The following is a 15,936-nucleotide window of genomic DNA, read 5'->3' on the forward strand; positions in this document are numbered from 1 at the left end:
TGTGTGTATATGCTTGTGCATGTGTGTGTCTTACACTGCTCATTAGCTGAAGAGAGAAGATCAAATGACTACAGCACCACCCATTTCTTCTGCTGCCCTGCCCTGGCTTGGGCTCAGCGGAGCTGTGGGGAAATGCCAGCCTGGGCCAGCAATACTTACAGTCTGTGAAGAACACATGTGCGGCCCGATATTTAGCAGTCGGCGGGTCCTTAAAATCACTGATGAGAGAGTGGACAGACTGTGAACAGGGGAAAAAAGGGGCATTGAATTCAATTTTAGAAGTCAGTGCAACCTAAATCTGACTGAATCCACTGGCTTTGGGCTCCTTGCACTACAGCAACGGTTTCTGATGTCTCTAGCACTGTGTTTAGTCAGAACCAGCTCTGAGCACTTAAAGGTAAGATTATTCCAGAATGACAGTGTCAGGGCCACTGGAACCTGGACTCACAAAACTGTTCAAAACCTTCAAGATAATCCATACAGGCATTCTGTCAGTTTAGGAGAAACTTACCTGAAGGCCGGTTTTTGAAAGTGAAAGTAATATGTGAAAACTAGGGGATGTTTTTAAAATACAAGAGCCCTTAGGGTTTCTATTGCTGTGCTAAGACACCATGAGCAAAAGTAACTTGGAGAGGGGAAGGCCTCACAGTTCTGTATCTCTCTATTGCTGAAGGAAGTCAGGGCAGGCACCAGAGGCAGGAGCTGAGGCAGAGGTCACGGAGGGGCGCTCCTGACTGCCTTGCTCTCTTGCTCAGCTTTCTTTTGAAAATACATACTACCCAGGACCACTTGGGCCGCGGAATGGCGCTGCCCACACTGGCTAGGCCTCTCGTGTCAGTCACTAATCAAGAAAGTGCTCGACAGACTATGTGGTGTAGGCATTTCCTCAACTGAAGTGCCTTTCCCCAGGTTAACGTGTGTCAAGTTGACAAAAACAAAAAACAAACAATACAGTTGGCAAAAACTGTCAGCCAAGAGGAGGGCAATAGTCCTTGTATGAATCTGATCTGAACAAGGTAGAACTTTTTGAGGACAAGCCAGATACTGAAGAAAGGCCCCACAAACCATAAAACACCAAAGCCCAGAGGTAGGCCTGCCTGTAGGGAGTGGGGGAACTAGGACAGCTCTGGCCGTCCACTCAGCACAGCTGCTGCATAAGGCTTAACACATGCCTTACTTCTCACTGCACAAAGGCTCCCACCCTGTCTGCTTCTGACAACACACTTAAACAAAGCAGCATGTTAAATGCATGCTTAACCTAGAAATGTCAGGCGCTCTGTGCCATGCAGCCTAACCCCGGGGTCTCAGCCTGAGCAGGGAACATAGGGATTTACCTTCTCAGACGGGGTGATGAGGTACACGGCCTCTAGGCTGGGGAGCGGCTCTCGGCGCTTGTTGATATCCTCCACAACTAGACAGAGACACAGCCCACAGTGATTAGGAACACGACAAGATACCTGGCCAGGCCCTCAGGCTACCACACACGCCCACAGACGGCCCTTTTAGGCACGTGTTTCCTGGAATGAAGCCCACTGCTTCACTTCCCTGAGGTATTAGAAACTGAGATCTCCCAGCTCCACTAACTTCCTCTGAGCTGTTCTCAGAGGAGGTGCTGCACTGTCAAGGAGAGACCCTTTGCCCCTTCAGCTTCTCATCTGAGTGATCCCCTTTCAGATTCCAGGATTCCATGACGGGTTCATCTGTCACCAACTGTCTTGGGCTGGAGATACAGCTCATGGTATGGAGCACTTGCCGAGTACACATGGCTCAAGGTTCAGCTGGCAGCTCCGGACACTGAGTCACGAGCCTCAGAACAGACACTCTCCTGTGCACTCCTAATGAGGCACTGCAAACACCTCGTCCATGTGACTGCACTTCTAGCAGCTCCAAGGTGAAGCAAAGCCGGGGGCATTGGTTTACGTATTTTCTTTATAGACATAGCCCAGGTAATGTAGACCACCAGGGTGGCTTCCTGCCTCTGCCTCTGGAGTGCTGGGATTCTAGATGTCAGCCACCATACAATTACACAGCCAGCACTTTACTGACCATCTCCTTAGCCATTTCCTGTTTCTTGTGTTTATCAGACTCAGTGGTGTAACTGTGAGCAGTAAGAGGTTGTCTGTTTCCACTGCTGTAAGAAATGCTGGACTGTGGGCATTCTGCTCTTTTTTTTTTTTAACAGAATGTCACTCATAGCCCAGGCTGGGCCCAAGCCTCAGTACATAGCCCAGGCTATTCTTGAATTTATGGTAATCCTCTTGACTGCTGAGTGTTGAGACTCCAGCCATGTGCCACCATATCCAACTAACCATCTCCTCTGTTTTCCTACTTGTTTACTGACTGAGTTAGTGTGTGTGTGTGTGTGTGTGTGTGCGCGCGCTCACATGTGTGCACGTGTGTGTGCATGGAGGTCAGAGGAAAGCCTATGAACGTTGGTTCTCTTCTTCCCCCATGTGGACACAGGGATCGCATGTGGCTTATCAGACTTGGCAGGAAATGTCCTTGCCCACCGAGCTGGCTCACCAGCCCCAACCTTTCTATCCTCGATGGGTGTTTTGACTGTTTCCATGCAGGCCTCTTGTGAGCAACGCTCTGTGGAACTCTGTGTTTGCTAAGCTCATCCCTGAGTTAGTTCGGAACACACATCTGACTCGGAGCCTGCTGGGTCACAGGCTCACACACCTCAGACTCCAGGAATTACTGCAGGTGCTTCTGGGAGCAGCTGTGCTGACAGGCACTACACACTGGGACCCCAGTTTTCTGCCGCTTCACCCAGCTCCCCAGCCCTAATCTGGGGCACTCAAATCCCTCATCAGTATGAAGGTGGGAACCTCTCCTAAAGTATTTTAGTGTTGTTTTCCCCCTCTACTGGGCAGAGTGCCATCTTGCTTTTCTTTTTTTTTTCTTTTTTTTTTTTTTTCTGGTTCTTTTTTTTCGGAGCTGGGGACCGAACCCAGGGCCTTGCGCTTCCTAGGTAAGCGCTCTACCACTGAGCTAAATCCCCAGCCCCACCATCTTGCTTTTAAAAATGTTTATTTTTAACTTATGCATATAGGTGTGTGCCTTTCTGTGGGGTTGTGCCCATGAAGGCCAGCAGAGGGCACCAGATTCCCCAGTGAGCCACCTAAGGTGGGTGCTGGGAACTGAACCTGTGTCCTCTGCAAGAGCAGTGCACACTCTTAACCACTGAGCCATCGCTCCAGCCCCAGTCTTCTTTCTCCACCTAGCCCGTCCTTCTATTTGGCATTCCTTTATCATGCACTTAAGGAGCACCCAGCACTGCATTCTGTGAGGGCTCTAGTCGGGGCCTTACAGTCTTATCACAGGGGTTGTTGGAAGCATGTAAATTCACAGGGCAGTAATGAATAGGGAGGGTAGCACATGCTGCAAGGGAAGGTGGAGAGTGCGTGCTCACTTGTGATCCCCTCGGTCATGATGTCTGTCATCTTGCAGCAGGAAGACAGCATCCTCATGCTTAACTGGTCCACCACCAGCACCTGGAAGGAAGAGGACAGCTCAGGGCTGCAGTCCCTGCCCTTCCTTTCTCACTGGCTTCCAAGAGAATGCTCAGGAAGTAGAATGTGGGAGGAGCTCTTCCCTTTGGCCTGCAGCTATGCTCAAACACACACTAGCTTTTACCTCCAAATTCACCCTCCAGACAATAGTGCTTACTCCCACTCACCTGACTTCATAACCTGTGAAAATACTTGTAAGCATTTATACAAAATGAAATAAAGAGGAGGGAATCGGGGGCTGGAGAGATGGCTCAGTGGTTAAGAGCACTGGCTGCTCCGTCAGAGGTACCAGATTCAATTTTCAGCACCCACAGGGCAGCTCAAAACTGTCTGTAACTCCAGTTCCAGTAAGAGGCTCTGACGCCCTCACACAGACATCCATGGTAGGCAAAACACCAATGAACACAAAATAAAAATCATTTTTTTTAAAAAAGAGAGAATCATGTCTGACACCGCTCTGGGTATTTTCAGGTCATGACTTGCTCTCGTGGGAGGCTGGCTCATGTCCACACATGGTGGTTCATGGGGCTCAGCACAGCTGTCATCAGGATTTCTACTTTCGCCAGCCCACAACTCTGCCCAGACTACACGAGCGAGAACGCTGTACCCTGCAGGGTTCGCCTCATCTTCCCCATGTCCTCTCATCCACACACAGTAGAGAGAAAAAGCCCACGGTGTAAAAAGGCTTTTTCTTCTCCTTCACAGCCCTGTGCATGGAAGCCTTTGCAGTGGATGGCCGGGTCAGAAAGGTTCTGCTGCTCTGTGGCAGCCCCTTGGCCTCCTCTGCAGAGGCAGCTGGGAATTCTGGTGTCTACAAAGTCCTGCCTAAAGAGACAGAACAGTGAGCTCCCGCCAGATGGCCTCCCCTCTAGAACCTGTGAGAAGTGAAACAGAACCCCACAGGGCCAGAACTGGGCTCCAAAGTCCTCTTTGCCAGTTTCTCCCACACCCTATGAACCTGGGCATATGTGGCTGGGTTCCTGACTCCAGGGAAATCTGAAGTTCCAAATGGACAGTGTAGCCCCTTCAGCATCATGCGAGGAAGTTCCAAGAGTCCCACTAGCTCCTGGCCAGAGTGACGCCTTCCTCAGAGGACCTTTACCTGCTGAGCCATCTCACCCGCTCCATGTCTGGGAAGAGATTTCTGGACCAAGCTCATACACAAAGCCATCCTCGGGCCTGGGAAAACACTCATTTCTATCTCCTCGCTGCCAACTCCAACTTCTTTTGTGTGTGTTGGCTAGGGAGAATGTTTGCATGTACATGCTCATGTGTGTGTGTGTGAGGGAATGCACACCCTGATGTCAGGTGTCCTCCTCAAAAACCCTCACTTTGTTTGCTGGGCTGAGGCCTTCGATGATCCCAGAACTCACTGAACCTGCTGGTGCATTCAGCCACTTGCCAGCCCGCCAGCCAGCCTCGACCTCCTGAGTGCTGGCATCACAAGCAGGTCACCATCCTGTGAGACATTCTTGAATGGCTGTGGGGACGAGAACTTGGTCCTTACACATGCACAGCACGCGTACTTTATCCGCTGTGCCATCTTCCGGCCCCTGCTATTCTCACACATGAACTCACCTCTGGGGTCGGTCATGAGCTGCTCGTTACTTACCTTCCACTCGCCCTTCTTCTTCACCTTCTTGATAACATCATGCATGATCTCTAAACAGGAGCAGGGTTCGGGGAGAAAGAGGGAAAAAAAAAAGAGGGAGGGAGGGAAGGAAGGAGGGGAGGAGGGAGGGAGGAGAGAGAAAGAGAGTGTGTTACTGTAATCTCAGGGACTTCCACACCTGCCTACTAGGGCATCTTCCCCATGCTTGCTCCTCAGTCAGGCAGTTCAAACCGGCCTGTTCACAGAGCCATACTCAGCCACCACAGAGGCAGGCCTTTCCTGGGCTCCTTAACTCTTTGGTCCATAGACATTTTGACTTCAAACAAAAGACCCCAGAGATTATCTATGTGGGTAATTAACGGTAGGCATTATGATGGGACTGAGCTGGCCATGCCACACACCTGCAAACCCAGAACTCCAGGGGTGAAGTAGGCAAATTCTGAATTTGAGGCCAGTCTGAGACACAGAGGTAGTAGGATGCTACCCTGGACAATATAAGGAGATATTGTTCCAAAAACAAACAAAATAAACTGAAAAAAAAAGTAATGGATTCGCTTACAATAATAATAAACCAGTGTATGTTAACATAAATATTTTAGTGAACGAACAGTAACTGTGTAGGGAGGATGCAGGGGTCTTAGATCTTTGTAACCCTCCTAATGTCTGCCTTCACAGAGGACAGCTGTCTGTCCCTTCTGCTTCTGAAGCCAATCTGTCTGGAATCAGATGACATCTGGAAAGGGCTCAAAGAGCATGACAAGGAGGCCAATGACCTCACAGCCTTCCTATGGAGACAGCTGTGAGTTGTTGTCCCCACCCCCTCCCCCTAGGATATTAGATGAGAATCACTGCTGTAAGTAAATTAAAAGCTCAGACCAGGACTTAGGCCCACGTCTCCCTCTAACTCTACAAGCAGGAGAGCCGAGCTCACTTATGCCATGGTCTCACTACAGCTGTCATGTTGGTGAGTTTCTACAACACCCCAACCCCACAAGAACAGCCGCAGAGGCCTCGCATATATCTGAATGGCCCCCGAGGCCTGGTAGGAAGTATGACCTGCCCCTCTGAAAGCCCAGGCCCCACATTATCCTGGAATGACAAAATGGCTCACAGCAGACATCAGCAGGTGTCTAAGGCACTCAGGTCCTTCCTTGCCTACCCTTCTAGGACACAGAGAGTCTTTTTTTTTTTTTGGTTCTTTTTTTTCCGGAGCTGGGGACCGAACCCAGGGCCTTGCGCTTCCTAGGCAAGCGCTCTACCACTGAGCTAAATCCCCAACCCGACACAGAGAGTCTTAACTCTGCTTCTGACCATCCATAATCCAACCTCTCATGAAAGGTTCTCAAGTCTTTAGGAACTTTTCTTCTGATTATTAAAAACAAAAATACCAAGTTGTAGTGGGTGGGTCATGCCTGGAATGATATCAGTTGGGAGGCAAAACAGGAAGATGTTAAATGTTAAGCCAAGGTGGGCTGAGTTCAAGACTAACCTGACTCAAAAAAAAAAAAAAAAGTCAAGGCTTGGAGAGATGGCTCAGCAGTTAAGAGCACTGACTGTTGGGGCTGGGGATTTAGCTCAGTGGTAGAGCGCTTACCTAGGAAGCGCAAGGTCCTGGGTTCGGTCCCCAGCTCCGAAAAAAAAAAAAAGAACCAAAAAAAAAAAAAAAAAAAGAGCACTGACTGCTTTTCCACAGGTCCTGAGTTCAATTCCGAACAACCGCATGGTGGCTCTGATGCCCTCTTCTGGTGTGTCTGAAGACAGCTACAGTGTACTCACATAAAATAAATAAATCTTTAAAAAAAACTCAAAGGCTGGGGTGTGTAGCTTGGAGGTGGAATACTTGCCCAGCATGTGTAAGGGGTGGGCTTGAGTCCTAGCATCACAAAATAAAACAATGCAAAATGCAAAAACACAGATAAATAATATTAAAAATTCATCTAATGCTTGTTTCAAGCAGCTGAAGTAGAAGATGCCAGCCTAGGTAATAATTAGAAACTATCTCCAGAGTTCCCATCATGAGTCGGTGAGCCCTCGGGGGCTGGCAGAAGCTTTGTTGCTCCTCCAGTGTCTGCTACACTGTGGGAGAGCAAACACAAGTTCGTGGGTTCAATCCCCAGTACCTACCACGAAAGGGAAACAAGGAAAGATCATTTGTAATCTTGCCAACTTAAAATGTATTTAACTTTTAGTTCATTGTAGACCAGTTTTTCTATGTAACTTCATATAGCTGAGATCATAGTTTGTGTCTTTCTTTAACTTCATATACCCATTCTTATGTTAATAAAACTGCATCCTGGGTGGGAGGACATGTTCAAAGTATAGTACACAGTTGCATGAAATAGCCTTATGTAACCCTGTCTTAAAAATTAAAATATAAAGGCAAGATTAAGATGAGAGAAATAAAGGTCCTGGGTTCGGTCCCCAGCTCCGAAAAAAAAGAACCAAAAAAAAAAAAAAAAAAAAAAGATGAGAGAAATACTTCTACTTTCTGGGACTCATCTGTGGTACTTTTGAGGGATTGAATTTGGGGCCCCACACATACTAGGCAGGTGCTCTACCACTGAGCTACTGACCTAGCCTAGGATTTTGGATGCCAGCCCAATAGTCCACAGCTTACTCAAAAATATTTCCTATAGACACTTAATTTACTTATAGTGTGGTGTAGTGAAAAATTGGTCACAAAGTGTTTGAGCAAATTAGGTTATATTCCTGTAATGGGCTATTGTGTGCCCACTGGAAATAATGATATAGAAAACACACGTGCACGCCTTCACTCCCTCAGTGAGTGTGGGCTGGGGATTCACGGTGTAGCAGACACTGGAGGAACAACACAAGCTTCCGCCAGCTCCTGAGGAATCCCAGGCTCATGATGGGAGCAAAAACAGGATGAAAGCAGCTCCCGGAGAGTCTCCTGTGTGCCTTGAAAAGAACGTGCAAGGGTCCAGGACTCAGCTAAACAGGGATGGAGCAAGGCCATCCTCGGGAAGTCAGTCCTGACTAAGGGGCAGCCACCAGATAGAGAGGAAAGAAGGACACTCAAAAGCTTGTAGGGAATAATGAAAAGATGCTTGACATCTGCTTGGGGCTGAAGAGGTGTGGGCTCAGGATGGAGGCCGGCCACAGGATTATGGGCTGGTGGCTTGGTCCCTGAGGCACTATAGTTCAGAGGTAAGAGGTGACAAGTCACTGGACCGGGAGCTTGTCAGTGGATTCATCCATTGATGGATTTTTTAAAAAGTATGTATTTATGTATTCATTCATTCATTCATTCATTCATTCATTCATTCATTCATTCATTCTATGTACATGAGCACACTGTAGCTGTCAGACACACCAGAAGAGAACCTCGGATCCTATTACAGATGGTTGTGAGCCTCCATGTGCTTGCTGGGAATTGAACTCCTTTTTATCAGATGAGTGCTGATGGAAGGTGGGGAGGTAACCGGATGGAGAAGGCAAGAAGCAGGCAGATGTGACTGACATGTGACACATACCAAACCCTGGCACTTGGGACAGGAGCAGAGGAACAGAGGCAGAGATCATTAGAGGGTTGCAAAGACAGGAGACATGGTCAGTAGGAGACTACCAGGACTTTTATTTTATTTTATGGGGCTGAGGAAGTAGCTCAGTGGGTAGAGAGAGCACTAGCTGCTCTTCTAGAGGACCTGGGCTCCATTCCCAGCACCCACGTGGTGGCTCACAACCATCTATAGCTCTAATTCGAGGGAGTTGAATAAAATCAAATAAAAACTAAAACTTTAGGGGCTGGAGAAATGGCTCAGCAGTTAGGAGAACTCACTGCTCTTGCAGAGGACTTGGGGTTTGTCTCCCAGCTCCCACATAGTGACTCATAACTGTTGTAACTCCAGTCCCAGGAGATCTGACACCTTCTTCTGGCCTTTGTGGTCTCTATATGCAAATGGTACAATGACATATATACAGGAAAAATACCCATACACATAAAATAAAAATAAACAGGTGGTGGCGGGTCAAGCCTTTAATCCTAGAGCTTTCGAGGCAGAGGCAGGTGGATCTCTGTGAGTTTGAGGCCAGCCTGGTCTACAGGCCAGCCAAAGCTACACACAAAGAAGCCCTGTCTAATGACTCCCCCACCCCCAACACACGCACACACAAACCCACAACTCCAGGGACATGAGCTTGGCTGACTCTGACGGGCTCTCAGTGAGACGAGAACTGATGCAGACTAGAGGGAGAGGCAGGACACAGAGAGATGACCTTGACAATCCTTTTAGAAAGGCTTGCTAAAAGGTAGCGGAGAACAAATAAACTAACAGAACAGTGATATGAAAGCAAAGGAAGGTTCTGTTTGCTCTGGAAGATGTGAGATACCAGAACCTTTGGTGTTGGCAAAAACAAAAGTAGATCCATCAGAAAGGGTAGATCAGGTGCCCGCCTCCCCTTCTAGGGGAGGGGCATGGATCACTTGACCTGGGTAGACTGGGCTGAGATAACTGGATACTGTTGGAGATGATGTCATCAGCTGGGGTGGGGTGCGGTGGGGTGGAGTGGTGTTGGTGGAAAATTTGAGAAAAATAGACACCATGTATTTTCCCAGAGATAAGGGAAGTGAATTTCTACATTTTAGCATTTCTGGAGAGTTCTAAAAGCTAATTCGAGGTTTGTGACTGTAGTTTTAAGAAAAACCAGGAAGCCTGGATTTTTATTTTACTTGAAACTCACTATGTAGTCCAGGTCAACCTCAAATTTGTGATGCCCCTGCCTCAGCCTCCTGAGTGCTGAGATTATGGGGTCCTCCATGCCTGGCTTTCCTTCTACCTTTTGAGGGTTCTAGGGGAGGGATTCACAGCAGGACAATCAGCCATCTCTTCAGCCCTACAACTGTACAATTGCTTCTTTCCTGATTTTTTCTTTCTTTCTTTTTTTTTTTTTTTACTTAAGTAAACACAATCACAAAGTCATATCTAGGGCACGAGAACTCTCTGTATTCCACTGAAGCCTGGCATGTCAACATTTCAAATGCAAATACAACTCATTTCTGTTGTTGTTTTGTGATCCTGAAGTTACCCATTCTCTCTGTGCCTTAACGTCTTGCCTTCTTACTGGGAATGCCTGAATTGAGAGCTTTTTGATTAATTAATTTTTGAGACAGGGCTCTTCTGGAATTTGCTCTGTAGACCAGGCTGGCCTCAAACTCACAGATCCACTTGCCTCTGCTTCCCAAGGGCTGGGATTAAAGGTGTGAGCCACCACCACCTGGCTAATTTTCTTATTTTTTGAAATTATAATGTAATTACATAATTCCCCTTCCTTTTCCTCCCTCCAAACCCTCCCAAATGCCCTTCACTGCTCTACTGAAATTCACGGCCTCTTTGTTCTCTAATGTTGTACACACAACTGTTTTTGAAAAGTACAGATACGCAGGCGATTTGGGGAATGCAGAGCAAAATGTCACCTTTCTGAGACAACATGATTAGCTTTAATCGCTGGGACACCCCAATGTGCTCTGTGCTTCTGTTAGTGCAGACAGACAAACAAACCAACCAACTAGAAAACAGGACACAGTGCCCTGGAACGGCTGTGTGGAGGGAGGGCCTCCTCTGCGGTCCTTTGCGTCCTTTGCCGTCTCCTGTGGGAAGGATCCTGGAGTGCGGAGGGGCACATCAAAGTGCGGGTGTCCTAGGCTCTAGTCAAAGTCATCTAAATTCCAAAAGCAGAACAACCTCGGCTGACTGCATGACTCTCACAGGACAGGATGCGCTCTCTACTGCAGCAGAAAGGTGTGCCTGCCTGTGGCTGTGCTGGTGTGGTGAGGTGGGAGGGGAAGTAAGTGCTCTGCCAGCCCAGCTCCCTCTGCTTTATCTGAACTTAACAAACAACTGAGGCTGAATATATCTTTTGCTACCAAAACTTAATTTAAATGCAGTGAAAAGGCATTGCTCAGGAGACATTTAGGTTGGGGAATGCGGAGACCCAATGAGGAAAGTCAGAGCAAGCACAAGTGTTCACAGGCGTCCTAACTGGTGCATCTGCAGCCTTCCTACAGCCTTGTCTCGTCCCCCAAGTTCTCACAGCATATATTTGTCCTGGGTATTATTAACAGCCAATCCTAGAGATGCCCTACATTCTTTAATCCAATACCAAAAAGGAAACAAGGATTAGAGCCCATTTTAGCATGGAGAATCAAGTGGCCTGGGCTATTTCCTAGCATATAATCCCATCTCATTCCCTTAACTTTGCAGATCTCCTCTATAGGGAGAGAGACCATGAGCTTTCTAGAGCTGGTCAAGTGCTCAACCAAAATGTTTGCGCCACCCACCTCAGGCCACAGGCATGAAGACCTGAGTTTGAACCTCATACTCCACATACAAAGCCAGGCATGGTGGCGTGTACTTGCAACCCAAGTGCTGGAAACACAGACAGGAGGATTCCTGGCCTTGCGGGACAGCCAGCTTTGCTTAGGTGAACCCCAAGTTCCTGTCAGAGACCATCTCGGTAAGCAAGATGGTCAGCTCTGGAGGAACAACACCTAACATTGTCCTTTGATATCCACAAACACACACACACACGTGCAGGCACACACACAGGTATGCACACACGCAGGCACACACAGGACTACATGCACACACTTTAGTGAACTGGAGTGTATTTAGTGTTTGGCTCTAGAGAGCACATTTTCAGACATGAAAACAGATGTCCTGGTCTTTAAGGTAGCAGGACTTGATGAGGACTCGCACAAACCCCAGTCACCTTCACTGTGACAGCTCCCTTCCTGTCCCACCACATCTGTCATCTGAGATGGCATGATAATTTGCCGAAACGTCCACAGAAGCTTGTAGCACAGAGGCGTGGAGCTCTGTGAGTGAGACGGATAGTGGTCTATGCTGGGTCAGAGCTGAAAGAGGTGACTCAGCCCAAGGGCTCTCCATTCCCACACAGGCCCAGTGTTCAGAAGATCCAGTTCCAAGACCACAGCTTGAACAGAGGTCTCGGAGGTTTGCCCACGGGGCCTGCTGGGACACTTGTCTTCATTCTTGACGGATAATACAGTGGTTGTCCTACAGTACAAGTCTGCAAACCAGATGGATCAGGAAAACTCTTCCCTTAATGTTTACACGAATGCAGTGAGGACTGTGCTGTTGTGTAAAGGTAGAGACATAAGCAATGCTCAGGACAGAACAGTCGCCATCTTAGAATCTCTCTGTACTCACTTGCTGGGTTGTTGCTTTGGACCAGTGACAGACCCAGGATCTTGCATATGACTAACCTATGTTCTACCACCAAACTGTACCCCCAACATAGATTATTTTTGCTTTATTTTTCTGGAGTTTTTCCTTGGGGGGGGGCGTTATTTGTTTTGCTTTGTTATATTTTAAGACAGGGTCTCTCTATGTAGCCCAGGCTGTCCTGGAACTCACTATTAGACCAAGGTAGCCTCAAACTCACAAGAGATCTGCCTGCTCTGCCTCTGCCTCTGCCTCTGGACTGCTAGGACTGAAGATGTGTACCACCATACTCATCTTAGGCAACTATTTTGCAAAATTAGATCACAAAATTCTTTTCAAATCTCTCATTTAAAAAACAGACAAAAAACAACAACAAACAGCTTGGTTTGGAGATGGTGTTCCAGGACAGCGAGGGCTACCCAGGAGCCATGGGAGACACACAGCCAGCCATGGGTGGGTATAATCATCCTCACTTCACATAGTAGAACGGTGAGGCTGAGGGGATCAAAGTGTCTAGTAACTACACAACAAAATGTACGTGAATACACAAAAGAACCTATTTAAAAAAAGCTTATTTCAACCAAAGAACTTACTGTCCAGGTGGAGAAATGAGACATTAAACCCGAGCATTGTAAGATAAAGTCATGAGAACCCTTGCACACTACTGTGGCGGCCGACGGAAAATAGCAGAGCCCTTGTGTTTTGTGTGCGTGCATGTGTATAAACATTATATATGCATGTATATACATCATACACACAACAACAATGACAACAACAACAATTAAAAAGAAGAGTTTGTAAATTTGAGTGAGAGCAAAGCAGAAAGGGGGTGGAGCCTGAAAGGGGTGGAGCCTGAAAGGGGTGGAGCCTGAAAGGGGTGGAGCTGGAAGGAGGAAAGGGAAGAGAAGAAATGAAGTAATTAAATAATTATCTCAAAAGTAAGAAATTAGAGCCAGGCGGTAGTGACACACGCCTTTAATCCCAGCATTTGGGAAGCAGAGGCAGGTGGATCTGTGAGTTTGAGGCCAGCCTGGTCTCTTTTAGGACAGCCAGGACTACACAGAGAAACCCTGTCTCAAAAAACCAGCCAACCAAAGAAACCAACCATTTTTTAAGGGTCCAAGTTCATCCAGGCATGGGAAGGCAGAGGCTGGTGGATCTCTGTGAGTTTGTGATCAGCCAGGGCGACATAATGAGACCCTGTCTCAACAAGCAAACAAACATGAAAGGATCCAAGATCCGTGTCTACCTAATGAGCTCAAGGCCAGCACAGACTGTAGAAAGCCCGATGCCATCCCAGCACTTAGGAGGTAGAGGCAGGCAGATCTTTGTGAGTTCCAGGCCACCCTGGTCTATCTGCTGAGACTCTGTCTTAATAAACAGACAGAGATGTGCACGCACCGATAGTCTTCAACAGTTTGCGGCTGGTCTGGTCTGTCCTAGGATGACAAAGGAAAGGCCCCTGAGCGTCCCCGCCTCTGTGATGGCATTGACTTGGGGTAGGGGAGTTGTACTCAGTTGGGGACGCTCATGTAATCTTATTTCCATCACTTGTCACCGTAACTAGCTGCTGCTTACAGTCCGTACAACACCAGGACTTAAGACAAATAAGGCTGACACTTTATTTTGATCATGATTTACATGGAGTGAAGGCACTGTTTTAAAGAAAAAAACCACGTCATGTAGGTTGTCTAAAAATAAAGTACATTATACACACTAGAAAAGAAAGAAAGCAGAAAGGTAGATACTTAACATAGGATGACTACACAGAGCCTTCAGATGACAGGTCCCCCAACTTACTTACAAAACAGCGTTTATCTAAAATTCTGATTTACTATTCACTCCTAAACTATACTCTGCAGACGTGAGAGAGACCACAAAGCATCAGCCACAGGGCGGGAACAGGGTACCCCCTCTCTGAAGCTGCTGAGAGCCTAGCACGTTTAAGTTTGATTCTGGGATGGTAGGGGATTAGAGGAAAGTAGGAGGCCCAGGGGGTTGAAGCCAGCTTGACGATGGCTTATTTACACTGGCGGGCACACCCAGATTCTACATACGACTCAGATGCCCAAGGTTATGGCATCTATGACACGGGCTGCCTGCCAGCACCTAAGTAATGCATGGCTGCAAATTGCCTGCTGTCAGAGACCAAAAGCTGCTGGGCCAAGTTTCAGGGCAGAGTCCACTTTCTCTTTCAAGGTAAATCCTGTATCTATTCCTGTTGTGTGAGGATGAAAGCCAAAGTTCAAGAAGCTTCTCTCAGGCTGGTCAGCACGGAGGACATCCTTGGACCTTAGAGGCTACAGTTCCTCAGCATGGACATGGCCCAAGCTTCAACAATCAACACCCAATAACAGCAGACACAATAACAAATAAAATAAAAAGAGTTACCTTGTTCTTCCTAAGGTCGGCAAACACAGTATGTCTCAGATAAAAGGAGCTATAATGAGTTGGGGATTTAGCTCAGTGGTAGAGCGCTTGCCTAGCAAGCACAAGGCCCTGGGTTCTGTCCTCGGCTCCAGAAAAAAAAAAAAAAAAAGGAGCTGTAACGTCATAAAAAGTCACACAGATGACAAGAGCCACAGGAAACAGAAAGGAAAACAATTTCCTTTTTCTTAAAACCTTAGTTATTTTGATACTTTGAAACAAAACAAAACAAAAAACAAAAACAAACAAACAAACAAAAAACAAGGAGAGGCTGTGGGACTCGCAATCCCAGTTATCCAGCAGCCTGAGACAGGAGGATTGCAAGTTGAAGGCCTATCAGTCAACTTACTCCAAGTCTCAACTTTTAAAATAAAGGCAGGACAGCTCAGTGATAGAGTGCTCACCAAGCACTGGTGAGGCCCAGGGTTCCAATTCTTAGTATGAGAGAGAGAGAGAGAGAGAGAGAGAGAGAGAGAGAGAGAGAGAGAGAGAGAGAGAGAGATATTAAATGATGAAGGAGATAGTCTATATTTGCCAAGGCAAAGGCACTGGCCTGTCTTGCACCACCAGCATGGGCGCACATGTGCCAACACTCCAATCGGTCTCCAGTCTGAATGCATTTCTCTGTCAACCACTGAGTTCCTCTTAGCAATACCCTGTGATAAGCAGTAAGTCTGTGAACCTCAGAGACCCAAGAAATGGCCAGCAGCCACATCAGTAGACGTGGCGTCTGATGGTTCCCAGTTACATTTCTTGTGTAGTGCTCCCCCAGAGACCAACATTAGACAGAAATCACACTCAGAAGAAGGTGCGAGGCAATGGAGTATTTCCTCCATCTCAGGGACCCAGAGGCAGGGCAGGCCAGTGCAGGGCTTGAACTCACCTCCAGGGAATCCTTGACTGGAGACTTTTAGTGCCCTGGCCAGGGTGTGCTATTAAACATCTACAACCTGATCAAAATATCAACAGTACCAAGACTCGACCCTGACCCAGCCATCTGAGCAAAGACTGAAAGTCCCTCTGGAACCTTCAGTACAGACGTCTGGTGGTATCCCACTGCCATGAGAAGAAAGCCTCGGGGAAGCTTCTAGAGGCAGAGAACGGCCCCACCAGAAATAAGAACACAGAACGAGCCAGTTTCAGGACGACACTTTTTAAAGTCCATGCAATTGATTAC

At 47.5% G+C, this 15,936-nt stretch overlaps 1 protein-coding gene across 3 annotated transcripts in view; it reads right to left on the reverse strand.

Moving 5' to 3' along the window:
• The window catches only part of Stxbp1 (syntaxin binding protein 1), a 61,693-nt gene that overhangs the window by 32,063 nt on the left and 13,694 nt on the right, over window positions 1-15,936 (reverse strand). For all 3 annotated transcript variants that reach the window (NM_013038.4, XM_006233939.4, XM_063283163.1), the window contains exons 2-5: window positions 5,128-5,177; window positions 3,416-3,497; window positions 1,335-1,411; window positions 160-238 (exon numbers count right to left, since the gene is read on the reverse strand). In NM_013038.4, the coding sequence (NP_037170.1) occupies window positions 160-238; window positions 1,335-1,411; window positions 3,416-3,497; window positions 5,128-5,177 (288 nt within the window). The remainder of the gene's footprint in view (window positions 1-159; window positions 239-1,334; window positions 1,412-3,415; window positions 3,498-5,127; window positions 5,178-15,936) is intronic.

This window comes from Rattus norvegicus, chromosome 3 (assembly GCF_036323735.1).
Source record: "Rattus norvegicus strain BN/NHsdMcwi chromosome 3, GRCr8, whole genome shotgun sequence".
In the NCBI taxonomy this organism is placed as follows: Eukaryota; Metazoa; Chordata; class Mammalia; order Rodentia; family Muridae; genus Rattus; species Rattus norvegicus.